At 37.9% G+C, this 27,178-nt stretch overlaps 11 protein-coding genes across 11 annotated transcripts; 6 read left to right on the top strand and 5 right to left on the bottom strand.

Annotated features, from left to right (window-relative positions):
* Positions 1-30: 30 nt before the first annotated feature.
* BATDEDRAFT_85780 (uncharacterized protein) lies at positions 31-2,463 on the top strand (the record flags this gene model as incomplete). Its single annotated transcript, XM_006675932.1, has 2 exons — positions 31-58; positions 254-2,463. 2 exons carry the CDS (start codon positions 31-33, stop codon positions 2,461-2,463), a joined length of 2,238 nt encoding a protein of 745 aa, XP_006675995.1.
* Positions 2,464-3,467: 1,004 nt separating this feature from the next.
* Positions 3,468-5,317, bottom strand: BATDEDRAFT_9139 (uncharacterized protein; the record flags this gene model as incomplete). Its single annotated transcript, XM_006675021.1, has 4 exons — positions 3,468-3,773; positions 3,881-3,885; positions 4,913-5,025; positions 5,238-5,317. Coding segments are annotated over 4 exons (504 nt in total), but the record flags the coding sequence as incomplete, so codon positions are not given.
* A 911-nt stretch (positions 5,318-6,228) lies between these two features.
* Positions 6,229-9,483, top strand: BATDEDRAFT_85781 (uncharacterized protein; the record flags this gene model as incomplete). The annotated part of the gene is made up of 2 exons (XM_006675933.1): positions 6,229-6,954; positions 7,048-9,483. The coding sequence occupies 2 exons, from the start codon at positions 6,229-6,231 to the stop codon at positions 9,481-9,483; spliced, it is 3,162 nt and encodes a 1,053-aa protein (XP_006675996.1).
* Positions 9,484-9,834: 351 nt separating this feature from the next.
* Positions 9,835-10,527, top strand: BATDEDRAFT_9165 (uncharacterized protein; the record flags this gene model as incomplete). The annotated part of the gene is made up of 3 exons (XM_006675025.1): positions 9,835-9,936; positions 10,097-10,174; positions 10,279-10,527. Coding segments are annotated over 3 exons (429 nt in total), but the record flags the coding sequence as incomplete, so codon positions are not given.
* Positions 10,528-11,372: 845 nt separating this feature from the next.
* On the bottom strand, positions 11,373-14,564 carry BATDEDRAFT_8680 (uncharacterized protein; the record flags this gene model as incomplete). The annotated part of the gene is made up of 7 exons (XM_006674975.1): positions 11,373-11,863; positions 11,951-12,185; positions 12,300-13,332; positions 13,452-13,546; positions 13,641-13,919; positions 14,054-14,146; positions 14,433-14,564. The coding sequence occupies 7 exons, from the start codon at positions 14,562-14,564 to the stop codon at positions 11,373-11,375; spliced, it is 2,358 nt and encodes a 785-aa protein (XP_006675038.1).
* A 411-nt stretch (positions 14,565-14,975) lies between these two features.
* BATDEDRAFT_21600 (uncharacterized protein) lies at positions 14,976-16,834 on the top strand (the record flags this gene model as incomplete). The annotated part of the gene is made up of 4 exons (XM_006675266.1): positions 14,976-15,304; positions 15,657-15,710; positions 15,955-16,123; positions 16,193-16,834. The coding sequence occupies 4 exons, from the start codon at positions 14,976-14,978 to the stop codon at positions 16,832-16,834; spliced, it is 1,194 nt and encodes a 397-aa protein (XP_006675329.1).
* A 25-nt stretch (positions 16,835-16,859) lies between these two features.
* Positions 16,860-20,644, bottom strand: BATDEDRAFT_34022 (uncharacterized protein). Its single transcript, XM_006675663.1, has 11 exons — positions 20,539-20,644; positions 19,709-19,757; positions 19,490-19,582; positions 19,220-19,411; positions 18,914-19,109; positions 18,640-18,792; positions 18,043-18,537; positions 17,875-17,947; positions 17,624-17,797; positions 17,449-17,558; positions 16,860-17,370 (listed from the first exon to the last, which is right to left on the bottom strand). The coding sequence occupies exons 1-11, from the start codon at positions 20,636-20,638 to the stop codon at positions 17,224-17,226; spliced, it is 1,782 nt and encodes a 593-aa protein (XP_006675726.1). The 5' UTR covers positions 20,639-20,644; the 3' UTR covers positions 16,860-17,223.
* A 976-nt stretch (positions 20,645-21,620) lies between these two features.
* On the top strand, positions 21,621-21,815 carry BATDEDRAFT_85782 (uncharacterized protein; the record flags this gene model as incomplete). The annotated part of the gene is made up of 1 exon (XM_006675934.1): positions 21,621-21,815. The coding sequence occupies one exon, from the start codon at positions 21,621-21,623 to the stop codon at positions 21,813-21,815; it is 195 nt and encodes a 64-aa protein (XP_006675997.1).
* Positions 21,816-22,056: 241 nt separating this feature from the next.
* Positions 22,057-22,962, top strand: BATDEDRAFT_84696 (uncharacterized protein). The gene is made up of 4 exons (XM_006675935.1): positions 22,057-22,162; positions 22,255-22,472; positions 22,555-22,721; positions 22,829-22,962. Exons 1-4 carry the CDS (start codon positions 22,074-22,076, stop codon positions 22,925-22,927), a joined length of 573 nt encoding a protein of 190 aa, XP_006675998.1. The 5' UTR covers positions 22,057-22,073; the 3' UTR covers positions 22,928-22,962.
* A 159-nt stretch (positions 22,963-23,121) lies between these two features.
* On the bottom strand, positions 23,122-25,152 carry BATDEDRAFT_84697 (ribosome biosynthesis protein NSA1; the record flags this gene model as incomplete). The annotated part of the gene is made up of 6 exons (XM_006676233.1): positions 23,122-23,563; positions 23,675-23,880; positions 23,970-24,281; positions 24,383-24,449; positions 24,565-24,964; positions 25,113-25,152. 6 exons carry the CDS (start codon positions 25,150-25,152, stop codon positions 23,122-23,124), a joined length of 1,467 nt encoding a protein of 488 aa, XP_006676296.1.
* A 742-nt stretch (positions 25,153-25,894) lies between these two features.
* On the bottom strand, positions 25,895-27,006 carry BATDEDRAFT_85504 (uncharacterized protein; the record flags this gene model as incomplete). Its single annotated transcript, XM_006676234.1, has 4 exons — positions 25,895-26,182; positions 26,312-26,402; positions 26,479-26,718; positions 26,831-27,006. 4 exons carry the CDS (start codon positions 27,004-27,006, stop codon positions 25,895-25,897), a joined length of 795 nt encoding a protein of 264 aa, XP_006676297.1.
* Positions 27,007-27,178: the final 172 nt, after the last annotated feature.

The raw sequence follows: 27,178 nt of genomic DNA on the forward strand, positions 1-27,178 counted from the left end.
TTCCTTATCTGTATCATTTTTATCATTGCTATGCAGCAAAAAATCACCCGTTTGTTTCGTAAGTGACTTTTTATTAGAAAGGATAATTCAATGTCTGGCACAAATCATTTCTGTCCAGACTTGCATTGTAATGTTTATCTTCAAATAGTCTCTGGAATTGAAACACTGTAAACGAGTGTTATTGTCATGTTAAGAATATATTCAGGTTTTGATTTTTCAATGTCCGATTGATACTTTGCCTTGTTCCATGTAGAGCCTCTTGCAAAACCCACACATTCAATAAAGTACACTCCTTCAACGCTCGATTTTTCGCAAGACGAATTTGATTTGGCTATTCAAGCAAGCCTAAATGAAAAATCTTGTAATCAATCTCTTATTCACAGTCCTGATCGTGCTCGTCAACCTTTATCACATCAAAATGAAAATTTGTCGCCAGATCTACTGTCTACAACATGCAGGCCACACTCTGTAGCTACGCCTACTCCAGCACCTTTAAAAAAAGAAAGGCTTTTTGGTGAGGATTTAAAACTAAATGATTGTAGCAAATCTATCCATAATGCATGTCTAACCTTTTATGTTTCCCCATGCACTCTAGCAAACATGGATTTAATATGTAATTCTGATGACGAGGATTTTGAGTCTGACACAGTCTTTCATTCAAAGAAAAGATCCGACAATAGTCCAACTAAATCCAAGCCAAAATCAAGTTCTGTATATACTAAAAGCAAGAAATTTGCAACGGCGAATCTAGATAGTCTGTCTTTTGTCAATGGATCTAATACCAAGACACCTGTGCACAATTCAAGCATAAATCAGGCCCATCCATCAAATTCACCACAATCTTTTTTAAAAGAGGACGAAGCATTCAAATCGGACATATACTCTTTGTACGGTGTGTTAAAAAGTCCTATCAGATCGCACAATCCTAGCAAAACTTCCAGCTCAGTCAAATCCTGTCACAAAAAATCGTTTTTTGCCAAAACCCCACAGTCAGTGCCAGCAACTACAGCAAGTCGTAAAATAATACTTGAACTCAATGATCACGATAGTGATCATGATTTTCAACTACAACAGACTAAATCTGTACAGGCATCTCCAATACCTAAACGACCTATTTTTGATCGACAGCCTTTAAACAACAGCATCAAGAATGATAAATGCCCGCTTTTTGATTTTAGCTCCGAAGATGATGATCCTCACATATTTGACCAAGCTAACGTGAAATCTAATAGACATCACACATCAAACGGTTCTAGTGCTCTGTTACAATTCTTTCATAAACCCATTTCTAAAGATCATATGTCTGCAATCAAAGGGTTACATCAAGTTGAATTGGGCACTAAAAAAACTGTTTCTTCTGCTAATTCTACTGTTATAAATACCTCTCCAAATTCTGGACGATTGTTTGCAAAGTGTGTTGATCTGCCTGCAAAATATCAAACTAGTGCAGTTTCATTGGCAAATCAAACCGGCATGTCAACGATTGAAATTCAGAACACTGCTTTGCACGCCATGTTTTCTATGGATGACAACCCTGATATCAAATCTGCAGCTTCCATATCAAAACCAAATCGGCATGCTTTGCTTGAACCATCTTGGCTTTCTACAAAACACAGTAATAGTGATTTACTGCAAGAGATTGATCAACAACGCAGTAATTCACCAGACTTGTCACAAGAAAGTCCAACTGCTATACCCGACTCACAAACAACTGTCATTGATTTGAATGAGTTTGAACTAGAGATTAAAAATAAGAGTATTAGTGTAAACTCTGCTAGAGATTCTCAGTCTCATAGTAGAGCAATGCCATTTATTCATCCAGATCAGCAGAAGCATCATTTGCCCTATTGGTCCAAGTCGTCACGAGTGAATACACATAGAGGTCATGCTCAAGCAGATGCGTATTTCCACGACCGTACTATTGGAGCCAAAGCAGCTAAAATGAGCATACCTTCTAAACGATACGTGGCAGATGGCATTGAAGAAGTGGATCTTGATCATACATCCAATAACCAACACTGGAATGCGTCTTGTCTAGCCAATCAACACAATGTTCAATTTGATGATATCGAGAGCGACAATGCTGCTGGTGGATGCAATGTGGATGAAAATGATACTCCTTACGATGGATTTGTGAATATTCAGCATTTGAAAAATACAGGGCAGTCACTTGGATCATTTGGAAAGTATTTTAATCAATTTTCCGAAATAGAGTCCAAGAAAAAAGGAAAGCGTGCTAGTGGTTCAGGGCAAGACCTTGGTATAGTTCAAGAAGGAAACAGCAGTACTAGCAAGCGACAGTATACTGCCAAAACTAAGACACGTGGCACTACAAGTGCTTGCAATACCAATGGAGAAGAAAGCAAAACGGGAGGGCATGATGGAACAGGTAAAAAAGGTAATCAGCGGAGAGGACGAGCAGGATATTGGCGCGGGAATCGCGGACGATTTAAAAAACGGTAGTTTAGCTTAATATATCAAGAGATCACTTGGTCAACCTTTTCAATATATTGCGCATTTTAAAACCGTATTCGCGTAAAATGAAATACTTTTGTATTGATCTTGAACTGATTATTTTGCTTCGGAATAAACAATTGTTACATATTTGTTGTTATTGGATATTAATTGTCTTTCTATTGAACCTCTGTTGTATTCTAATATCAGATACGCTCGCGTTTTAGGTCAAGAGAACAATCTCAAGAATGCAACAGTTGTTTCCATGCCAGTCACCCAGTATTTGGGTTGAAGAAAAAGAAAGTTGGGGGCTGAAAATATGTCAAGAATGTGGAATGTATTGGAACAGGAACGCAAACATTTGCACTGTATTTTTGTACAAGAATAAGCATGGAGATCAGTCAACTAATGAGTTCAAAGACAATATTGTCCAGTAAGATTGGTACCAAATATGAGACTGTTTATCATGTATTCTGATTCCATTATTTAGTGTTTCATTTTACGTGAATACGGCTGTAAAATAATCAATGCATGAAATAGCTTTAAACTCAGCATCAAGGCATATTCCAAATAGTTATAAATAACAATATGGCTTTATGATTCAAATAAAATTGTAAGCATGCCTAAAATACACATTTCAATACATATACATGCGAACGGATCAAATCTAGCAATAAAAAAACCATAATATGCAAATTGAAAAAGACTGTAAACAAAAATATTCTATAGTATGCTTTATGAACCCAATGGATTAGGTGGAAGAGTGCATTGCATTTTAAGTCGACATGCTAGACTTGACTCTTTTGTTTGAAATACTAAATGATTTTGCAATTGGATCGCTTGTGCTTTTTTGGGGGTTGGATTCCTGTATTCATTCTCATTGCTAGTTCGGTAGCTTTGTTGCGATAGCGAATCTAGAAAAAATCAAAAGCAATTGTCCATTGCATGCGTCAGATCAAAATCAATCACTATTGCAGTATGTAGCAAATGTCCTTGAATGAGCTCTTGGAAACTCAGTCTAGATAAAAATACCAACGTACCTCGCGAACAAGTGCATGAAATGCAGCAGTCACATTAAAATTCTCCTTGGCGGACGTTTCAATGTAATGTGATTTAAGTTTTGCAGCTAGCGCCTGTCCTTCAACACTTGTAATCATTCTTTCATAAATTAAATCTGCCTTGTTGGCTACGATGATGATTGGATAGCGTTCCACATCTTTGACTCGCAAAATTTGTCGAAAGTATGGCTCGATCTCTTCAAAACTAGGTCTAGACGTGACAGAATAGACACACATGAATCCTTCGCCTGACCTCATATACTAATTGAGCAAACCGTAATAAAATCAAACCAAGTCAAAGACACTATTAGCCAAAACACCATGTACAGTATACAAAAGTAAATAATTAAGCAGTTTTCAAAACCAACCTGTTCTGAGTTTGGTAATGTATAGTTTCCATAGATGCAGTGCATCAGTAGCATTTTAGGAAATAATTACATGTAGATTAACGAATCCGCCACGTCAAGTTGTTTGATCAAGACAAATTGTGATATTTATAGATGAAAAAGGATCAAGGATGAAAGTTTAGCATATTGATAAAAATAAAGCAAACATTTAGTTAGAATCAGCAAATCATGTGTAGCGATACTCGTGTAAAATGAAACACTAAATAAGAGTATCAGTGCATAGTAAATAGCCAATGTTATGGAATAATGGTGCCAGTTTCCACCAAATTTACTGGACAACATTGTGTCCTTTGAACTTTTTAGGACACTGATCTTTTGATGATTGGCATGAAGCCAACTGCTGCATTTCTGAGACTGCAATCTTGTTTCCAATTAAAACGCGAACGTATTCAAGATTCCAAGTTTGACAATATTGGGATTACAATGGATGAGTCAGGTTTAAAATTTGTCAATCGTGCAATGCATGGCTATGCCAAAAGCAGAGAAAAACGGGCTCGAAACTGTAATTTGTTTTTGTGCATCATATGATGGACGTTGTACTTGAAAGAGTCGAGTGTCTACTAAATAAGCAGTCAATTTGCAGTAGGGAACAGTGAATATTTATCCATTATCCATTCCAAAGCAAAATAGTGGCAATGACTGCAAGATAAAGCGTTCCGTTTTACGTGAACATGGCTGCAATCTCAAGTTTAGAGTGCAACGAAAATGAAAATACAATCAATACAGTTGGAATGACCCGTAAAAGCAACAACGACAGTCCCATTTGCATAATCAATACGTATTTTGTGGCTGCATTCAGATACAGTTGCATCATGTGATTTGACTGTCTGCAAATGGAGAGAAGGCGCAACAGTCAAGTACTAGAAGACGGGATAAATGTACAAGTTATGGCAATGGAGGATGATCAGGTAGATTATACGGTTTCTATTTTAATCTCTCGAGAAAAGTGGTGTTTCTCCAATATGTAAGATGGAGTCGTTTGGGACTTTTTACCTCGCATCGCACTGTATTCTTCTTGTCCAGCGGTATCTAATACATCCAGCATAGCCACTTCGCCATCCACCACGGTCTGTTTGCGATACGAGTCCTCAATGGTGGGATCGTACCTAAACAAAATATAATAGTATTCCCCTATTCAGTTAGCCAACTGTGTAGTCATACCAACTCCCCAGCAAGATGCACATATAGGATTTAAATCCTCTGCAACTTTTGTCCAGCGATTGATGCATATCAAAATAGTGATTTCTGTATTATTGCAGATGCACACTAGAACGATCTGCTATATCTGGATAATATAACTTGATAAAGCCTGACATACTCGTCTACAAAATGCTCCTGGATAAATTGAATAGTAAGTGCTGATTTTCCAACTCCTCCTCCTCCCACTACAACAAGCTGCAATAAAGCAATTTCAAATGGTATCAAGTTAGCAAACTGTGATCGTTATAGGCACTTGTTAATCTGTTAAATATAAAGTATCTGATGAATCACTTGAAGTTGGATAGTATCTGAATTAGCAAGGCTCACCTTGAATTCACGCATATACGATGATTGCCGATTCGCTGTCATTGGTATTGACAATTACATGGCAGAATTGAAACTGCTTGAATATCCTTTGGTCGACAAATCCCTCACGTGAGTGAAAAACTGCTAATCTAAACCTTTTTCGTAGCCCATTTAGGAATCCAAATCTTTGGATTGCAATGAACGAGTCTGGTGATCGTACAATATATGGCTATGCAAACAAAGGCGAAAGTACAAGGTTTGATCACATCAAATCAAACTATAGTTTGACTGTGTGCGTCATACGATGTTTGGTGTGCTTGAAAACTGACCAAAGGAGTTTTCAAGGCCGTAATATTCCGACTTTTTAACCAGCATGCAGCATTTCCAAACACGCATGTTATCCTAGACATCATTTCATTCTACAAAACCACATATTGTTTGATTAGACATGGATTACTAACCATTCAACAAACGGCGCGAGGTTTGGAGTTTTATATTGCCCATTCTTGAACTTTGCAGAAAATGACTCGAGTATAACAAAGAATGGGCTCATGCGTCGATCAATTCCAGACACAAATCGTTGAAAAGGTTTATTAAAGCCAATTTGTAGTAGGAAAACAACGAATATTTAACCATTGCTTATTTTGGAGCAATCACTGCAAGCCGTATTTATGTAAAGTAGATCACCTGCATTTATCTTTATTTGCTAGATATATTTTGACTTGCATATTTTAATTGTAGTTTAAATTTGAAACCCTGCCAAATTACAATAGTAGCCTTTAGTTGCATCTCAACGATACGAAATGCATCCAACCATATTCGCACTTGACCAGCTTATTACTTCTCTTACTGACGACCTGTCTATTGAGTATCGACCCCATTTGCTGTCTCGCTCTTTGGATGATTTGGCTGGAAGACCTATTATGAAAATTGAACCACAACTTATGAAACTTCTTTCAGAGTGCCTCGAAAAGGCATCGAAAATGATGGCTATATCTGCACAAAGTCATAGGTATTTATCAAGTGAAAGCTATATCTCTTCAAACTCTTTGCTATCAGATGCCGGTCTGACCTCGATGGAAGACAGCATAATACGTCAGACCAAGCGTGTTCAAGACGCGACGAGATCAGAAGACTGCGATGAGGTGATTTCTACTCAACAGATTACCAATGGTTCTCAACAACACGAAGAAATTCAAGAAATCGGCATAAAAGCTAAAGGGGATGACAACACAAGTACTATTTTTCATCAAGAGGTGCCTACCCTTGTGTTGGAAAATATCTCGACTGTGCCCAAATTACCACAGGAGATCTTGAACAATACCAACCCGACTAAATCTGCTGATGTCGTAGATGTAGACCAAGGGGTTGTATCTGCTACTTTAGACAATACAGATTGTAAAAAAGAAGTTGAACGATTACTGCATGTAATTTGTGAACATACTGCGGGAATTACTGCTCATTTGGAAAACATGGGAGTGGCTCCGATTGCTGAATTGGGAGATTCAAATACAAATATCAATTACAAGGTAATCAAAATGGTATCTTTATGTATACATTTTATTCAAAACTGTATTCAGGCTATTTTATAAGTCTTTGACTAACCAAAAGTAATCCTACAGAATTTTCAAGCTACTTTAGACAAAGATATATCATACATTTTTACAGAAAAGCTGCAACATTCAAATAACAGTATCAAAAATAAGTTCATCTTAAATAATCCAACCAAAAGCTTAAATAAGATCAAGTCATCTGCCGATATAGAAAATAAAGTCACTACTGTCAGTCCATCTACGCGTATGTATACATCATACTTATCCATGGCAAGAAGATGTAATGATTGTGGCAAACTGTGCCGAAAAACCCAAAATCTCAAACAAATCATAAAGAATGCCGAAAAGTCGCGAAAAAAGACACGCAAGAGAATAGCCGAGCTTGAAGATAGGGTCGTAGCGCTAAAGTCGTCTTTGAGTAGCACTGAGTGTAATGTAGCTTCTATACCTTTGACTGAAAGCTCGATGTGTGAAACGAGTACAAAAGATCCATCTGTTTTAAATTTCAATCAGCCATGCAATGATATCTCATTTGACAGCAACAATACTAGCTCAGGTGAAAATAGCATCGAGTCTTCAAAATGTGTAGCTCAATCTAGTGTCAAGTCTTCAATAGTATCATCTTTCTCACCACAAAACACTGAAAATAACTCGGATCTAATGGCATTAGTTTCCAGTGTTTCTGAAGACTCTGATCCTAAAGAATTTCATTTATGCAGTATAAATCAACTAGAAATGCCGTCACATTGTTTTCAAGATGATCAAGTCCAATTTTCAAATCCATTATCAAGCAATGTAAATAATACTTTTGAGTTGACGGGTAAAGAAGGGTTTCGAGGTGACTCGAAAATGGAAAATACAGAGCTGGAATCAGCAGCAGCTACATTAGCAAATACTCGACAGATAAATTCAAGTGGTTTTCAAAACACACGATCCCAAGCAGTGCTCGACAAACTGATCCACTCAGTCAATCATAAGATTGATACCACTAATGGAACAAATGTAAAGATGATGGTTTCTAATCAAGATAGTTTACCGATCGTACTGTCAAAGTCTCAAGTCACTGAAAATGACAATCGCCTGGCTAATCAAGGTTTCGGCAATTCCAACACAATTCAAATCAGTCAAAACGACACTCCGAATAACTTACCAATTCACGACCATGACTTTATTCTTGAATCACTTTCAGAAGAAAATCAACTGGAACTCAGGAATTTGGCTTCAAACGCTACCACTTTGAGTTCACTTGCCACTACATTACATCAACTTTTTAAATCATCAATCCCAAAAGAAAATCCAATTAAACGCACATTTAACAAGTTTCTACTCAGGGATTGCACTTTAGATAAAGCAACTGCTGCTTACTCTGAAACCTCTGGGATCTCAGAAAGCCTTATTAAACCCAAATATATTGAAATTCTTCAAGCCTGGAAGTCGAGGGCCATTCAAAAGCTTAATCCCAATTTAAAAAAAGCTTCTATTTTTGACTGCAATCAGCAGATTCAAAAATGCAATGCACTGGAGCAAAAATTCAAATATCTTCAAACAAAAAGTGTTGTAGCATCCATGGAGCAAGATAAATGGATTAAAGCCTGTTTTGAACTCATTGCGGATACACGCTCTATATTGCAAAATGGACTGGTTAATTCAAAAGACAAAGATCCTGCTAGTCAAGAAATGTTTAGCATCCAGTCAAATAATAGATATTTCGGATTAACTGCGCAGAAACTCGCTCATAAGCATACGATGATACCAAATCGCCATAAAAACTGTAATAGGACGATTGAATATTTAAACAACACGATTCAGTCATTGGAACAGCATATTGGTACTCTTATGGATAAAATTCACAAAGAAAACCAAGGCAAAAGTTTAATCATGACAAGCCTAGACAAAATGATTGGAGCAGCAGCTGAAATTTCCACTATCTTGGAAACGCCCACTACAGCAAATGTAAATGATACAGAATATCAAGTTTCTTCAACCCATCCAAAAACTATATTTTATAAAAGCACACCCACACTGCTTGACGGGATGACACGTTTTAACGATGCTGCAGATTTGACTGGTTCACAGCAATCCATGCCAGATGCAGCATGTAAAATCGAATCAATTTTAGAGGGTTTTAAAATACTCAAGTTGCAGATTATAGATTTGGTTTTAGGGGTTCAAGAGCGAGATAGTTTTGTAGAGAAACAGGCTCAAGTACTTGCAGTTCTCAAAGAAAATGGCATTGAAATGCACAATGATTTCATCGCAGCGATTACCAATTGCAACAATGAAAATAACGCATTGCAACAAAATGTCGATAGACTGGCAGAGAATCTGCATAATCAAACCAGTACCAGTCGACAGATACGCTTTGATCAAACCAATGGATTCAAAAAGTTTGAAAGTGCGATTGAAAAAATAACTGCTTTAAAGGCCATCAATGGCAGTGTTTTGCATCGCCGATTGTCACTGCCTGTGAATACGTCCATCATATCTCGCCCAGAAATCAAATGAATCGCCTTGAATAAACAATACATTTTTTTATAATGACAATCAATAGTGCAATCACTACGCCAACTGGGCTTATCTTGAACAACTCGTACATCAACGAGCATCATGTATTACCTGAGTATCTGATGATCATCTTGAGCAAAAATTCAAATTGTTTTCATCTAAAATCCAAGCCAGATTGACAGCGAAATGGCCAGCACTCGACGTATCCAAAAGGCAAGTATTCTGATCTGATCTGATTGTGACCAAAGGCCATTAGATATACTAGCAATATTGGTGATTAGATGCTGCATTTTCTACATACTAAACTGCTACTTTTTGACACCTGCAACTCATGTTGCATCCAATTAAATACAGGAGCTTGCAGATCTTACAAAGAACCCCATGTCCAATGTATCTATTGGACCCAAGTCTGAAGATAATCTCATGAACTGGGAGGGTATTGTCACTGGTCCCGTAAGTCGGCTAATTTGCTTTATTCTGCCCATCTATGAAGGGTTTAGCGCATGTAAATCTACTCGAGTGTCTAGCTGTTACCCATCCAACATCATCTCCATGCAAAAGATTTAATTTATATATGAATCTTTCGACTCTACTGAATCTACTTTTGTTACAGGCCAATTCACCGTTTGCTCAAGGCATATTCAAAATCACAATTGATTTCCCAGTAGACTATCCATTCAAGCCACCACAGGTAAAATCGTCGAATACTACCATTGACTGGGATACCCACCAAGTCACTTGGCAACGTTCAAACTATTTACCAACAGTTGCTTTGATGTGTATTTGCTTGCATAGATCAAATTTGCCACAAAAGTCTATCATCCCAATATTGATCACGATGGAACAATCTGTTTGGGATTAATTAAGACAGATGCATGGAAACCATCGACAAAACTGTCAGAGGTGCTTATGGCTGTAGTGCAAATTCTTACCGAGCCTAATCCAGAGGATCCCTTAGTACCTGCAATAGCAGAACAGTTTCGGCAAGACTATGCACAATATACAAAAACAGCCCTCGAATGGACACGGAAGCACGCACAGTAAAAGGCTGATTTATATTATTGCATTTCGAGGTTCAGTTCAAGACGGGCAAAAGCATGATTAAATGAGCCAAGTTAAATTTCCAGCATCTATGGTTTCTGAATGTGATAGGGCATATAAATAGTGGTGGAAAAAATCACATTAAAACAACATGGTTTATTTTCGACTATTGATAAGGTTAAGACGTGAGTAGGATACAACGAAATCCTGTACAACACTCTCAATACGCCGTAAATTTCCTTCGTTGCATGCACTAAAATTCGATCAAAATATTAGTATGACAAAAACTTCCATTTCAAAAATAGTAAATACGTTGCTTACGTTGCAAATTTACGCAGAAACGATTCGCAAAGTTCAGCAGAAAGCTCAGATTCCAAGAAGCTCGACTCTATAGCAGATCGTACAGATGCCACCACAGATACAGTTCCCAATATCTCACACTCGACTTGAAGTGTTTTGGCTACATCTTTCACAACTTCTCGATCGCGAGGAAAGGTATACATTAACCCATCAAAAATAGCCTTGGCTATTTTTGGCCCACTCTGAGTAAGCATATCCCTCACTGATGCAGTAGTCATGTTGGTAGGTTCTTTGTTGGAAGGTAAACCAAGTGAGACTAAATCGCGCAAGAATCGAAGAACTGATGCAAGCGAAACAAGCGATGGTGCAGAAAGGCAAAATAAAGCACATTCAAGTGTATAGGTCCAAAGAGTAGACCCAAGGAAAGCATTTGGGCAGGTATCAATAAATTCAGAAAGCATCATGTGGTATTCTTCAATAACTAAATTGTTGTGTAGTTTGAAATTTATGAATGGTTAGTCCAAATCTCTGGAAATTTTGCAATAGCTTCAAACTCGCATGAGAGGTATACATGCCAGAAAAAACGCAAGTAGCATTTGAAAACTATCATCGTTCGTACCTTCATCGATATCTGATATGTTTTGTCCTGAAGCTTGCACTAAAGAAAACACAAGCCTGGCCATTTTCTCAACCATAGTACATATAAGACGACCTTCATCGGTATTCTCATTTCCAAAGTTACGAATACAGCGCGCTGCAATCCAAATATGACAAGAAAATCCGGTCAACTCAAATTGCTGTAGAAGCAATTCAATGATACTTGGAAGAAGTGGAAGAGAATGCTGATTGTACGAAGTAAGGATGTTTTGCAACAATCGCGACATGACCTCAGCTATGAAAGAGTCGCTACCATAGCGTTTATATACTTCTTGAATAATGGGCCACATCTGTTTTACAACATCAATACAAGGGTGTGGCTGCGACAAGGGAGTATCAGGCAAAATAAAGCGAAACAAGGTGGAAAGTTGATTGATGGCACCTAAAGCAGATTGAATTTAAACAAGCACATTAGTATAATAAAACATTTCAAGATATAAATGTTTGCAAACTCAAAAAATCAACTTACATGCTATTTCTTTTTTTTGATCGGCGCTCGGTTCATTCGAAAGTCCAACAAATGCATGTAATTTTTGAGCAATCGGTAGAGCAAACAGTTGCACTGCAGCAACGATTTCAGGAGATGGCACGATTTTGATGATATGTGCTACAGCTTCCGTGAGTTGGCGGCAGTCATCGCGGGAAACAGATTCAACGGTGCGTACATAGAATGAATATAGTTGAGGCAACAAGTTGACAAGATGCTATCGCCCAAAAATCAACAGCAAAAATGAAATGAATGCAATGGCAAGAGCATTAATTGTTATTCATGTCTAATTTAATGGCAAGCCAAAATAATATCCAGACAAATAATTTACCTTGCTGCAATATTTGCACAGATCACGAAAAGTTTGACTAGCGGCTGAAATTGTATCTTTATCTTGATCAAATGCAGAAGAGACATAGTCTAGTTGATATGAAAGCATTTCAGGGTGCTCGTTAGTCCATTCTGCATATCGACCTATCACGAGAATAGCTGCATATTTGATTTTTGGATGGTTTGGCAGTCGAGAAAGTATAGACATGATTTCTGGCAGATAGCGCGACTCGGAAAAGCTGATTTCACGGCACATTGCACGGAGCGAAAATAACGGAGCCTCAATCTTTGGCCAAGCTAATTCTGCTCCACTCTCTGTCAAAGAAGTAGTACCATTGACGGGATTAAAGAATGTTTGTAAAATAGCAAATGGCCGAGAAAGCGCTTCTTCATCTCCTAAAATTCGCACACAGTCCTTGAGTACATCGCCCATAACATGACGAAAATCACGAAACTCGTCTCGTTCCTGTAAAGTCCATGTAGTCAAATCATCTGGATATTGTAAATGCGTTAAAATAGTGTCAATGAGCTTGCTGTAAATAGGATGATACTGAAGCTTGCATGCGCTGTATTGTGGTGTAAGGAGTGCTTCGGCAATATAGTTCCAGACATTAAAGGTGATCTTGGCAATCTCTAGCTCATCGTGCGCAACGCAGAATAAAAGACCGTCAAGTAAGGCCTGAAAAGATGCCATATTTCCGGCAATGAGTTCAGCATAACGTTCTCCAGCCTCTGCAAAAATACGGCAAATTCCAAGAACAACAGTATAGTCGTCTGATGACTTGTGCAAAATTGGAATCAAAGAAATCAGTTTGGGATATATAATCTCCAAAAGCTTGGTGTTGAGTGGCTTTTTTGCTGATCGTACAATGATCTCGCAAACCATGTCAACTGCAGTATCAAACATTTCAGAAGAAGAAAGAGCTTGAAACCCAATATCAATAATAGGTGTGTTTTCGATCATGGTAGTAGAAATATCTCCAGATCGCAACCACGAGTTCATGCAAACGAGAATCTCACATCTCATATCATCGCTGGCTATTCCATAGATGCGTTGCAAAATTTTAGATTTAAAATTGCAGCACTAATTAGCTATAGATGTAGTAAAAAATTGATATAAATAGTAAGTCATAATATATCAATGCTTGGCAACAAACCTGCAAGAGGAAGGTAATGTAAAAGTAACTGCAATACTTTTTCAGAATTTCGTGTGATTAGCGACTGAGTTTGAGAAAGCATCACATTTTTCTATACAACAGGATTATTTAGTAACAGTTTGACCATCAACTATTAGATTTGCTTGATTGGCACTCAGATATGAAGCAAAATTCAATATACATACGTCAATCTGGATTTTGTTATTGTAAAGCAACTCTTCTGGTAAAATGCTAAGAAATTTGAATAAAATGGCCATCATTTCAGAATCATTACTGCATACTTGAATCATATGCGACACGGGATCGGTCCAAGAAGGCAGTTGGATTGTCAGATCTGCAAGTGACAAGCAAAGTTGTGTTTTTATGTTTTTGGTAGCTGATCTATTATCATAAAGCAGTTGAATGAGAGCATCACGAAGAGATTCACGACTAGCCACATCCAGTTCATCTAAATCATACTCGATCTAAAGCAAGAGTAGTAAGTTTGCACAAGATAAATCAAAACACATAGCCGAGTGTGAGTATATCTCACAGAATGATCCATCCTAAATATGATCATCAGAAGCAGTGCATCAAGTAATCCAAATATTGATTTTACCTTTTGACGAAAGGTTTGTACGGCAAACAATCGGGCTTCGCTTGGAACATTGGATTGCCGAACAATACTGTCAGAAATGGACCAAGCAGTTGACTAATGATCAAAACATTAAATTCTTGACGCATTAGAAACCATGGTTGATAATATAGAGTCGGGTGGGAGTAGATCTGGCAGCATGTTGCCAGCATCGAGAGTAGAATCAGATTTGAATCAACATTATTGCACAAGGTATTTATCAAATGTGGTGCAGCAAAACAATCGAAAGAAATCATGCAATTCAAGACATGTTTAGTCACAACTAGACTGCAGACAATAGATTGATTGCAACAATAAGACGAGTAGATTAATAGCAATAATAGGAATTAGCACAAAACTGCACCGTTTTCTGAAAGGTTTCCAGCCAAATTCCAGCCTCTTTCCTAGAATATTTTGAATTGTCTTTGGAATTGTACAGGGCATCGAGAGCCTCAAGGACCTGTTGGATAGTAACAAGAGCCGCACTACCAGACATGGTTGATTACTAGATTCAGTTCATATTCTTGCTAGTCTTCAAGCGTACAATCAAATCACATGATATCATGTGATTTGCTTTTGGTTTAACATGCGCTTTCTGGTTTACATTTTGTGCTGCAAATAACCTTGCCATGGTGGTGAGTAGCATTCAGTCAATGCTAGTCAATATAAATAGGAAACCAGTTTCGTCTTAAATCATTCAAGTTGACCTTTACCTAAATTTTTGAGCTGTTATCATGATCTGCAAAGACTGCCATTTCAACATCTTGAATTGTGGCAAATTCTCGCTAATTTATCAACTCTACACATCATTTGACTAGTCATTCAGTTTTATAGCTGGTATCTTGGCGATAGTGGCAGCTTTTGTGTTTGTCCTGGTATTTGGTGCAACCAAGACATTGTATCAAACATGGGTGGGCACACTCCACTATTTCATTACATCTACCATTCCAAATCTACTAGGGTAAACCATTTGAATTCAGCTGTTGATTTTAATAGGATAATTTGCTGTGGGTTGATTAGACTGGACAACATAGTTAACCATCCGGATTTAAAAAAAAGATATTTGATGCGAGCAATACTTGGAAAACGAGGTGTGGCTTATATGAGTCGACAACTGGATTGGCTTAACAATGACAAACACCCACTTGGCCAAATATTTTATCTGTTTCTTGTTGGTGGTGGTTTGATCGAGTTTTTTCTACTTACCGTATCTCGTGTCCACAAAGAAATGCAATGGTAATCCGAGTGTATATTTTATGTACAAACATCAGGTGCGATCCGTGTTGATACGATATTTGATTCTTGTCCATTTTTAGGTGGATTGTGATTCCAATTATCGTTTGGACATACACATCATTCTATATGGCATCAACTATCGATCCAGGGTTTATTACTTCAAAAAATGTTGATCGTGCATGCCAGATCTTTGATTACGATTATTGGTTATTCACGCCACGCAAGTGTACTACTTGCAAGACTCTAAAGTAATCATGGATTTGGGTTTATGCTGTTGCGATGAGATGGTTTAGTCTGCTAATTTAAAATTGCCCATCTTCCTGTTTTGAACTACAATTACTTTTATCATCAGGCCAGCTAGGTCAAAGCACTGCTCTGTTTGCAAAGGGTGTATTGCACGGCTGGAGTAAGTGATTTTATAATTACGCTTTATTGTATATGTTGCCTTTTGATTGACTGGTGCAACAGGACTCACAGAGTATGCATTGATTTTATGTCTACACAAGCCATCATTGTGTTTGGAGTAGGTTATAAATGGCCAAAATAATGATATAACAATTAAACAAGTTATGCGTATCAGAGCTTATTCAATGGTTTGCACTAAAAACAACACATTTAGTCAATAACTGCGTTGGGCACTACAACAATAGATGGTTTTTATCGTTTTTGATCTCTACTTCAATGTATTGCGCAATGGGTGCATTTTACTCTTTTCGTGCTCTTCAGCTTACGTATAAAGAGTTGGATCTGGGTCGGCGTCTCTATCGCGATCCAAGAATCAGTAAAATTGTAAACATGCCATTTTGGATACAGATGAATGTAGGTGGTTTCATTCCCTGAATACTTTTAAACGAGCCTTGTACTTAATGTTTGTGAATCGAACCATAGTATTTATCTCAAGCTGAGCCACGGATATCTGCGTTTTTTTTGTTCACGGGGATACTTGCTGTGATTGTATTTCTTTTTTTTCTATACCAATCGAGTTTTGTTATCTGGGGCATTACATGCAAGTTGACTGACCAACACCGATGGTGTAACATTGTAGATGTAGCACTCGAGTGTGGAAATCAAACTAACACTGTATATCATGTACACCAAACCCTTTTAGCAAACGAGTCGTTCAAGTGGGAAGATTGTGCATATGCAATTAAAGTCGGTGCTCTTGAGCATGTACCCAAATGTGTTTATGATTACAATCGCGATTATCGACGACTCAAAACCGCCGTTCTTGTAAATGGACCCAAAAGTCGTGCTGCACGAATATTTCGCCAACGCACATTGGAAGTTGACAAAATCATGCAATGCAGTAGTGATGAAGATGAAGCAAAATCGACACATACTCAAGTAAGCTCGAAACAAGATGCAACTCAACGCGGAAAGACAGTCGTAGATGAACCTACTTTGGTTGCATACTATCTTGCGTCGACCCACGGCAAACGAATGTCAAATATTTACAATTTGGGTATATGGCAAAATATCATGCAAGTTTGTTTCCCACAATCTCTCGATTTAAACCAAAATAAACGTTGATAAAGTGATGTGCAATGTATATTTTGTACTGAGAAGTGACAATGGGTTTTTTCAATGACTTTACCCAACTATCAAATACTTATCTACACAAGTATATAATAAAAACATGCAATCGATTTTTAAAAATAGAGCATTGACACGGGGAAAATCTGAGAAGGATTTATATCTGTAAGCAATAAACAAACCGAGACTAGTAATAGCTGTGAAAGAGGTTTGTATTCACTTTAAAACATAATAGTAAAGTGGAAATAGTGGTGGAGACGGAGAAGGAGTAAACAAATGTGCTTGATTGTTGAGTGAAATCAGCAAAGCCAAGATTTCAAGAGTGCCTTGCCAAAAATAATATTTGAATGTGGGAGATTGGCAATGAATAAATCCATGTGCTGCACTTATGTCGAAGGCTCGGGCAAAGCCTCTACGACAAAGCTGTAAAGTGATTCAGCGCTTGCAAGCTTGACCAATTCTTGAATCTTTGTGATGAGTTCAGGAGAAGTCATAATGGACGACGGAATGGGTGGGTAGGCAGTCGGGAGATGCTAGAAGTAATACATTGAAAAGCAATTCAGTTTACAAAAATTCTACAAAACATGTAGTCAAAAATAGTTGTAATCTACCTTGGGATCCTTAAAGGCATTGTGGTGCTCCAGGATGGAGTAGCAAAAAATGTACCGAACAATAAAGTTTCGTAGGAAATCATCTTGTGTAAAACGTTTGTACGATTTGTCTACATCAGGCATTCAAAATAAGTATTTGATATTAAGCAAAATATATACTACTACAAATTCATACCAATATTAACATCTTTTTCGATTAAATCAGTAATAATCTTTTCTGTTGCATCAGCGTGCACAACACACTGTGACCAGATGTCAGGAGACAGTTGGCTTTGGTCACACACAAAAGTGAAGCCTTTCACAGGAGCATGTAGAAACAAGGTAAAAAGACCGCCAATGTGGGTGGTATCTAAAAATATGTGCATCACAAAAAGTTAAAACAGCAACATACCAGAAATACAATATCAGGTAGCATATAAAATATACCTTTGATTGCAGTGGGATACTCAGTTGGGCTCATCAAACAAGCAAATGGCTGATTAAACACTTTGGGAAAATCCTGCAAAATATTCATGAAGTTCAGATTGAATAGGCGTTGGCAAACCAATACTTGTTGACTCGACAGATTTAAAATACAGCACAAGCAAAATATACCTTGAAAGCGACACTGTTGTTGCTGTCCACAATCACAAACATAGGTCTGCGAGTAAATGGCACAAGATCGTGTGGATGAAGAGTGTGGATTAAGGCATGTTGATCAGGATCAATCTTGTCAGGAGCAGGCTTTCGACTGTAGTTCACTGCAGTTGACACACCGCCAGAGTAGCTATCAGTCTGTGATGCGCGCTTGGCTCCATCCGCTGACAAGTATAGAAACATGGCCGAATTTTCCGAAAGATCCTTAAATGCCGTAGCAATGTAAAGAGACAGCTGAGCAAAAGTGGGGCGGTACAAGAGATACTTGTGTGGGTTTGTTCGACGAGTAGCAGTGGTTTTGTCTATATCATCTGCGCCTTCACGAGATTCAGTACTTGTCATGGGATCACCTTGAGGAACAGCTGGGCGAACCTGATTTGGAAGTGCATTTGGCTCGCGTTCCAGCGATTGCAGTATACGGTACATGTCCAATGTCAATTCAGAAAATTTAATCTGATTGGAAGTATTCCAAAAATTGATTCATTAGTAAAAAATCAAACCCTGTCTATCAATCAATAGAATACTACTAAAGTAATGTGTAAACAACAAACTTACTTGATTAGCATAGTTTCCAACCAAAATGGCTTCCTGCAGTTTAAGTTTGGGGGCGCCATCCTTGTCGAATTTAAGAGTGTTCTGATTTTGAATACGACTGGGAAAATGCAAAATGTTTCCTTCCATATCTACTGGTGCCAATCGGCGCTCGACCTAAAGTAGTGTAATTTAAAGTCAACATGCAGTCGCATTTTAGCATTGTTTTAATGATTCCAAACATAGACATTGAGAGTTTTTCCTAAAACGTAAAACTACAAGAACAGCATCAACACACCTCCATGAACATGGAAAGTTCAAGAAGAACAACATTCCATTCATCCGAATCGCTTGGATTAAAGGTTGAAGTGTAGTCTTCAATTAGGACACCAACTTCTTCGGTAAGACTCTTGACCATTTCTGTACGGTTCAGAAGAAGACACACAACAGCAAAGCGTGCAAAGTAACGAAGCTTCTTGATCATAAGCGGGGCACTACGGTACAGGTGATATCAGTAAAAATCAAATCAATCACAATAGAATACATTGTGAGAAATAAAAATAGGCTAGCAAAGAAAAGCAGTCAATTTTTACTACTGGCATACTTTTTAGCTTCCAGGACGTCTTTGAAATACATTCGATCGCGAATGGCTTCATAGAAAATGAATGATTCATAAAGATAGTTGGTTTCACTTGTTCGAAGATAGTAATGGTAATAGAGCTGGCCAATTTTCGAGGCCAATTCGCCAATCTCCCAACGCTTCAGGCCATAGTACTCCTTATTATCCAAAACAGATCTAAACACAAACTATAAGTACAGTCATTCAAGCAACAATTGCTTGAAAAACAACCCAATTTGTTCATAACGCATTTACCTGTAAGTCTGTTGAAACTTCCAAATTTTAGTGTATACTTCAAAAGTACGTTGAAAGTATGGCTGCCAATTTCGACCAGTGGGAGGAAGATCACTATACGTAGTGCAAAGTGAATAGGATTAGCATACAAATTAGCCAATAGCCTATGTAATAAAGGCAAACTACACGATTGAGTAATCGAGTTGATACGATCCAGCAAAAAGGGTTGACAATACTTACCGCAACCCAGCAAATAGCTGCTGTGACTTTTCCAGCAGATATTGAAACTCTAATTTTATTGTTATAGTATGAATAGATACATTACAGAATAGACAAAAAATCCAGTGTTTAGCAAGACAGTAATAGGATACAATTCTCAAACAGAATGGCTCAAGAAACCAAAGTAAGCTTCCAAACACAAATCAGATCCAACCAAGTGGAGAGAAATTGGGGTCTTGTGTAACAAAAAGGGTCTTGAGCCCAAATGTTGACTAGTCATACAAAAGATGAGTATCGTTGAGGATCACTACCCTCGTCTGAAAGACGAGTTAGTTTAGTAAATGTACAAGTCATACATGTCTGCAGTTTTAAGCAGTTGATACGAGTGAGCCAAAAGGCGCTGATAGATATGAAGCTCGTGTATAGATCTGGCAAGTTTTTTCCAGATTCTCAAGGATTCAGAGTAGTAAACCCATCCATTCGGGACATCTTGCAGTGGTACGATACAGATGGTCAGCACTACTCAAAGCAATGCCTTGACCCATCAGCTCCATTCAATCACTTTTAAAAAAACAAATTCGCCACTAGCAATAAAGAGCAATAGTGTCTATAAAACAAAGCAGCTTTTCTTGCATATGTGGATATAAGCGTAGTGCATAGCGACACACTTCAAAGTCATGACAATACGCCCTCCCATTACGGTTAAACCGTCACCATTGTATATCCCAAATCAAAGTCAAGATACTCTACAGCCTATTGAATGCAATGGCCAAGATACGTGGTATCATTGCGTAATAGCAATACTATTGAAACTAACAAGTGTCAAGGGTTGAGTAATAGAGTTGGGTTACCTTCAACAATTTTCTGGCTACTGGGAGCGTTTCCATGAAGCTGACCCGAGTCAGTAAAGGTCTCGCTGTGAGTGGTGTGAGCACTAATGATATCTTCCATCTTGTTAAAAAAGAAGCAACCCAATGCAAGATGCCAGCTAGTTGTTGAAAAGAAGGAAAGAAGTCGATAGCTGAGAATGGGCCTGAAATCTGGTTTGTTTTGTTGCTTATGCGCATCACATCCGACATTGTTCTGCTTGTGATATCTAACATACACTCAATTTCCTATTCCTGAATTCACAAAGTTATTCCGTCAGATCTCCTTGAAACTAAGGTGATAGTATAGCATAGCCTGTCGTCTTGTATCATTTATTTGCTACCGTCATATTGAAAGTTTGACGGTATCATATTTTGCTTTATTTATGCACTGGGGTCCAGTCAGTAAATGACCAAACTCGCATTAAAGTTGTAGCCGACTACCTGATTCAAACTATCCGTCATTGTCCAAGTGAACCGTGGCCAATACAAAAGATGAGCTCATGCAGCTGTCAAGCCGCGTGTCTTTTGAACAAATCTCCAGTCAACCCAGCACAATTTGTATATTCTGACATTAAAAGTAGAGCAAATTTCAAATTTTATTTGATAGTCAATTGTAATGTACCAAAGAGCAAGCAATAAACCCTTTATCAGATCCAACTTGAAATCAAGCAAATCATGTTCTATTAAAAGAAAAAGTGGTTCGATAGCAAGCACCAATGATCAAAAAAGCTGATTTTGTTTCAATAAAAATTGGAAGTCGGCATGGATGACCCCGACCAACAGAGTGTGAGAAACGTAATAAGAGAATCAATCAGTTTCTTCTTGAATTAGATAGGAGAAGGAAAACCAAGTAAGCCTCGTTGAGTTACAGTACCATCCCTTTCTAAAAAACAACCCATAAGGATCATCTCCAAGAAAATAAATGGAAACTGCAGTCACATAACTGTGCTATGACAGATCAGTACTTTCAACCACTGCCGCATGTCTCAAACTTACAAAAGCAAGAACAAAACAAACGCTCAAGGAAAATGCATTCAAAACACAATAAACCTCCTTAGCTAGCAATGGCAAAAGAGAGGACCTTTGCTATCAGCGACAATTTCTGCCATATGTCCGAGGACTTTCCCCAAAGCAATAAAGAATGCAAACTCGAACGAATTAGCAAATCTTCCGAGGCACTAAACAATGACCAAAGTCAATGGTCTCAACCTGCCGAAACAGGGAGACAACTAGGCACTCCGTATGTTCGCTTCGAATAGTGACTCATGGCCCCGTTGGTTCAAATGCCAACTCGCAACAATCAATCAACTAGTCAACTGCAGTTGCAGAGTCTGCAGAACCAACGGCTCCCATCTCCCAGGTAAAAAGAAAATTGAAAAAACTGGAATTTATAAGCAGTCACGGCCAGATTTGATTGGTGGAATTCATGATTGGTGAATGTTTGGTCGCGAGCTTCCATTCGCTCCTTTATCTATTGTTGGTCTGCGTCGTAAGCAGTCATACAACTACCTTCTATCATGGGAAAAGCCAGCAGCAAACTAAGTCCAGAGGTTTTGGACGAGCTATCAAAAAAGACTCGCTTCGATAAAAAGGAACTGCAGCTTTGGTAACCCTTATACTCCTTGAATATGTGGCTATTTGGCGTCTTGAGTTACTGTAGTATCTAAATCCAAAATAACCCTACACTGAAAACAAAAGGCATAGAGGCTTTCTTAAAGACTGTCCAAGAGGGAGTCTTGACAAAAAAGACTTTCAAAAGATATTCAAGCAGTATTTCCCTTTTGGTGACTCGTCAAAGTATGCTGGATATGTGTTTAGGCTTATGGATCTTGATGGCAATGGCGAGCTTGACTTTGTTGAATTTATGACTGCCTTGAGCGTATCAGCTAGAGGAGATATCGAGGACCGACTGTCCTGTAAGTTGGCTTGACCACCCTGGTTGCCAGCATGTATTGTTTATTAGAATGCATTCAAGCTCAATCATCTATTAAACTATAGGGTCATTTGCACTGTATGATCTGGATGAAGACGGTTATATTGGCGAGGCTGAGATGCTTTGTATTGTAGACTCTATCTATCGCATGATTGGAACAACAGATGGCTTGCAACCTAACGAACTAATGCCAGAACAACGTGTAGCCAACGTATTTGCCACCATGGATTTGGTGTGTAATGAAAACACTGGATATCATAGTGTACATAATCTTTAATGATGAATACTTTTTATTAACAGAATGTTTTTTGTTTTAATTCAATTCTATGGTACGGATAGGATCATGATGGTCGCTTAAGCTATGAAGAGTTTAAACAAGGTTCTAAACTGGACCCATCTATAGTTGCTGCAATGGATCTATATAGCGGACTTATTTAACTATCCTTAATCTAAATAAACCAGTATCTTTTTTGATTCGAGTTTGTTTAATATCTTGCATTGCAATCTAATATCTGAAATGGATATGGTCGAATATTACAGCCGTATTCACCTAAAACAACTTTCCTGTATGACACTATAGTATTCCATTTTACGCAAATACAGCTGTAGATGTGTATTTAAAACCATTTATTTTAAGCATGCTGCTTTCTCTTTGTTTGACTAGATCGGGTCAGAGAAACAGACTCTTTCTTTGCAGGCGTATCATCATCGACAATTGGAATACTTTCCCACAGTATATCGCTTTCATCCATGCTCTTGTTTCCGTTTCGTTGTTCAAGTTTCTCGCCATCATTAGTCTCATTGCTAGTTTCAGTTTCATCTCTGAAATATTCGTCCACAACCATGGCCGTTAAACGTTGCTTCAAATATACTTCTTTTGTAATTCGACGTTTACCAGATCGTTCAAACAACCGCAATTTACGATCAATTCCAATCGTTACAACAGTGTCATTGTCTACACAGCAAACCACCTGCGTTACTGCTCCAGCAATACCCAAAAATTTGCCTGAAACCACTCCTGACTTGCCATGAATAACTGTCATTTGACCTGTTGTGTCTGCACAGATGATATCGCTGATTGTATTTAAATGGCAAGTTAGCTTAGCGTCTAATAAGCAAAATCGTGATTGATTTAAACATGATGTTTTAATTTCACCTCGAGAAAAACAAATGCATTAGACTTACAGTTCATCAGAACCTATGGCTATGTTTTTAATGGGATGCTCGCCGACATTTACATCTAGTATGGGTCGTCGTTGCAGTTTTGTGTCATATATTCGAACTTGATGATGTCCTGTACCAGTAACAAGCCGTGTAGGAGAATCTTTTCCAATCCATTGGATTTCAGTTATCCATACTGGAACACGCATATCCAGAAAGTCGTGCTTTACCTGAAATCATAAAAAGTATGCATGATACCAACTCAGCTGATCAATTATCTGTAACAATCAATAATACAAGTTTATACAATTATTCCTACATTCTTGGCCATCCATATTGGTTCAAGTACTGGAAGAGTATTGTTTTCACATTCATTTGGATCAATTGACGGCTGAGTTTCTGCATTCTCCTGTCGTTTCTTTTTCAATTTCTTTTCTGGAATACTGCATCCTGTTTTATCGTGATCTTCAGAATTCATCTCTGCTGGCTTAAATAGACTGTTGATATCCCACACGCACAGATCTCGCTCTTCGCCACCAGTAGCAAAAATATGTGGAAAATGCGGATGCACTCTCATTTTAGATAGACAATCCATTCCTAACGAGGCAGTAGCATGTGGAAGCTCCTTGTTCTAACAGAGATTTTCAACCATGATTTAGTACGATACAACTGTACTCTGATATGAATAGTAAATAGTAGCTTCATCCACAAAATACCAAGGCAATGCCATACTTGAACCTCGTCGTCCTTGTGCTGTAAATAAAATATTTTACCAGTATTGGTGCATGCTATAATTGTTCTAAACACATTGTGGTTTGAAACAGCCAATAGTCAAAACTTTAGCTAATTATTCAAACCTAGATTGGATTGATATGTAGACTATTCAAACTGTTTGACAATCAGAGATAATTTACCCATTGTGCTCATGAAGGCCAATGAAATGCTCGGGTCGTTTCCTGATTTTAGCAATCGAAAGTCTAGGCGCTTGTTCATTTTGTTTCGATGCATCTAGAGCAGGGTGAAAGCAAGTATGTCGCTTCAAAATCGATCCAGTTTCAATCGAGACGCACTCAATAATTCCTGAAACTCTGGCAATAACAACTACATTAGGATCCAAAGTACTCTGTGCAAGAAATTGAATGCTTCGACTGCGATCCACTGTTCCAAAAACTCGAGTTTTAACGAGTGGGATTTCATCCTTCTTTACTTCAGCATCGGAATCAATTGAAGATGGGGTAGATTTCCCTCGACAAATGCTGGATTTCAGTTTTTTATTTGGCATAGGCACAATAGCCTGTTGCTTGATTGTGGTAACTGAGTAGATTATATTTGGATTAGTCAATGAATCATTTAAACCGCAATGAATAGATAATTTTACTAGAAATATACTTCTTCATACCCTACATATTCTAAAAATTGAGTGGTAAGGAATAGATGATAAACAAACCAGTATGTACCATACCTTTTAAAAGCCCAGACTCATCGCCTGTCACAATCTTCATTGTCGTGAATACGGCAATAAAAATCTAAAAGCAAGACCAAAAAAAAATTGTAGTCCAAAGTTTTGTCGAAACTGCACCAACACGTGTTTCTCAATTCAATCTATAGTGTGCAAAATAACAGGACACAAGTTTATAACGATGGTATATGATCGGATTCAAATAAGTAATAATTCTAATTCATTAATGATATTATTATGCCAAACTTTCAAATGAATAGCAAACACAATGGTCGAATCCATGCAATAGCACAATCAGGCAATTGTGGCAAAAGGAATACTAGATTTTAACAAACCTATTTTGTATGCAATTATAAACTGATAATAAGTTGCTGTTTACCATTGATTTTATTAGATAAAATTTACAGCATCAACACAATTTTTGATGCATAGATCAAGTCGGTTTGTGTCACAGGCATATCAAATAGTTTGGCCAACAACATTGTTCAGTCTAACGATCATCTTTTCATCAATTTGATCAATTAAAGCAGTTGGTACCATCAACTTTTAGTGCTGTCTAAACAGATGAGTTTATTATTTTTATATATGAACCGTATTTATTTACAGCAGATTCACGTAAAACAAAACGCTAGTAAAAGAGTCAAAGTATAACAAACGGCTAGCACATGTTTAATTGATGCCAGTTCCCACCAAATGTACTTGGAAACAACGTGCTCTTTAAATACAACCAGTTTCAAATCAACTATTTTCACTATAAAAGCAAATGGACAACAGTTGACCACGGGCTAGATAATGAGTGATGATAGCTTATTAGGTGCTTCAAAGTTGAATGGAACTCCACTTCCGGGCCAAACAAACTGAGTTCTCCAAGAATGTAACATCATACGATGATAGATTGGGACATTGAGTGCGCCATAAACACGATCATTTACGATGGGATGTCCAATAGATGAAAGATGAACGCGGAGCTGATGCCGTCGACCTGTGTGTGGTTGCAACTCCAAAAGAGTGACTGGTATTTGTGTTTCCGCAAGTGTACCTCGGCGCAAAACTCGCACAAATGTTTGAGCGGCCTTTAATATTGCAACATTGAGTCAGTATAAACAAAGTTGGTCAAAAAGATACATTTTGAATTGATTCCATTGAACAAGTAAATCAGCGATCCCCACAAGGAATCTAAATTGCATTGGCTAAAACCACACCTTTGTGTCTGGTACATCCTCTCCAAGCGTCGGGACATGCATTAGACGATCGTTTTCAGGTCGTGGGGCTAGCGGAAGCTGGATTTGAAATCTATGAATCATTTACAAGAATAAATTGATCGAGTCATTGCAGCTTAATGAAACCTCAAAAATTAACAAGGCCTTACTCTTGCTGGTCTACAGTACCACATACAATTGCCAAGTATGTCTTTTGAATCTGCCTGCGAAGAAACATTCTGCCCATAATCGTTGCCGTGTGTTTGGTTAATCCCCACATATGTACGCCTGATGTTGCATAGTCGATCTGATGCAACAAAAACAATCGCCTATATGTTGGAAACGTAGCCTTTAAAAGAAATTCTATGGTGGTTGTTTCGTCAACTGGGCCATCGATTCTGACATTCCATCTATTTTATAATTGATCAGTCAGGCTGAATGGTAGTATGAGGTGTATTCGTTCAAGTAGAATCAACTCAAGCCAGTAGGATCCAATGAATACATGTAAAAGTAAAAACATACGGCTTATTAATAACTAGTAGTTTTCCATCATTATATAGAATAGAAACTTCAAATAGTCGATTGTACCGACTGTCACAGGCAGTGATGGGAGAACATGGATTAGGATTCGGTGTTGCAGTAAACTCAGACTGTAGTAGCTTTGCCAAGGTAATTGCTGCATCACTTTCTGTTGGCATTTATTGGTGGTATTCGAATATCAGTCAACAATGTGATTTAGCCATTCGAGTTGGATAAGCATGGAATACAGTATCAAAATACATGATAGATGGTCTCATAAAGCGACTGTTGATTTTACTAAACAACATTGTGTTTCCTAAACTCATTGACAAAGCTACAGATTCACCAATT

The sequence above is a fragment of the Batrachochytrium dendrobatidis genome (genome assembly GCF_000203795.2).
Source record: "Batrachochytrium dendrobatidis JAM81 unplaced genomic scaffold BATDEscaffold_1, whole genome shotgun sequence".
In the NCBI taxonomy this organism is placed as follows: Eukaryota; Fungi; Chytridiomycota; class Chytridiomycetes; order Rhizophydiales; genus Batrachochytrium; species Batrachochytrium dendrobatidis.

What these genes read in the sequence shown, in the direction of transcription:
- BATDEDRAFT_84696 (XM_006675935.1), top strand. Translation starts at nt 22,074, where the DNA reads ATGGGAAAAGCCAGCAGCAAACTAAGTCCAGAGGTTTTGGACGAGCTA. An exon ending in AAAAAGGAACTGCAGCTTTG is followed by an intron (nt 22,163 to 22,254) that starts GTAACCCTTATA and finishes TGAAAACAAAAG; the next exon opens with GCATAGAGGCTTTCTTAAAG. An exon ending in TATTTGCCACCATGGATTTG is followed by an intron (nt 22,722 to 22,828) that starts GTGTGTAATGAA and finishes TGGTACGGATAG; the next exon opens with GATCATGATGGTCGCTTAAG.
- BATDEDRAFT_34022 (XM_006675663.1), bottom strand. Translation starts at nt 20,638, where the DNA reads ATGGAAGATATCATTAGTGCTCACACCACTCACAGCGAGACCTTTACT. An exon ending in TAGCCAGAAAATTGTTGAAG is followed by an intron (nt 19,758 to 20,538) that starts GTAACCCAACTC and finishes CAATAAAATTAG; the next exon opens with AGTTTCAATATCTGCTGGAA. An exon ending in GTATCCCACTGCAATCAAAG is followed by an intron (nt 17,798 to 17,874) that starts GTATATTTTATA and finishes ACATATTTTTAG; the next exon opens with ATACCACCCACATTGGCGGT.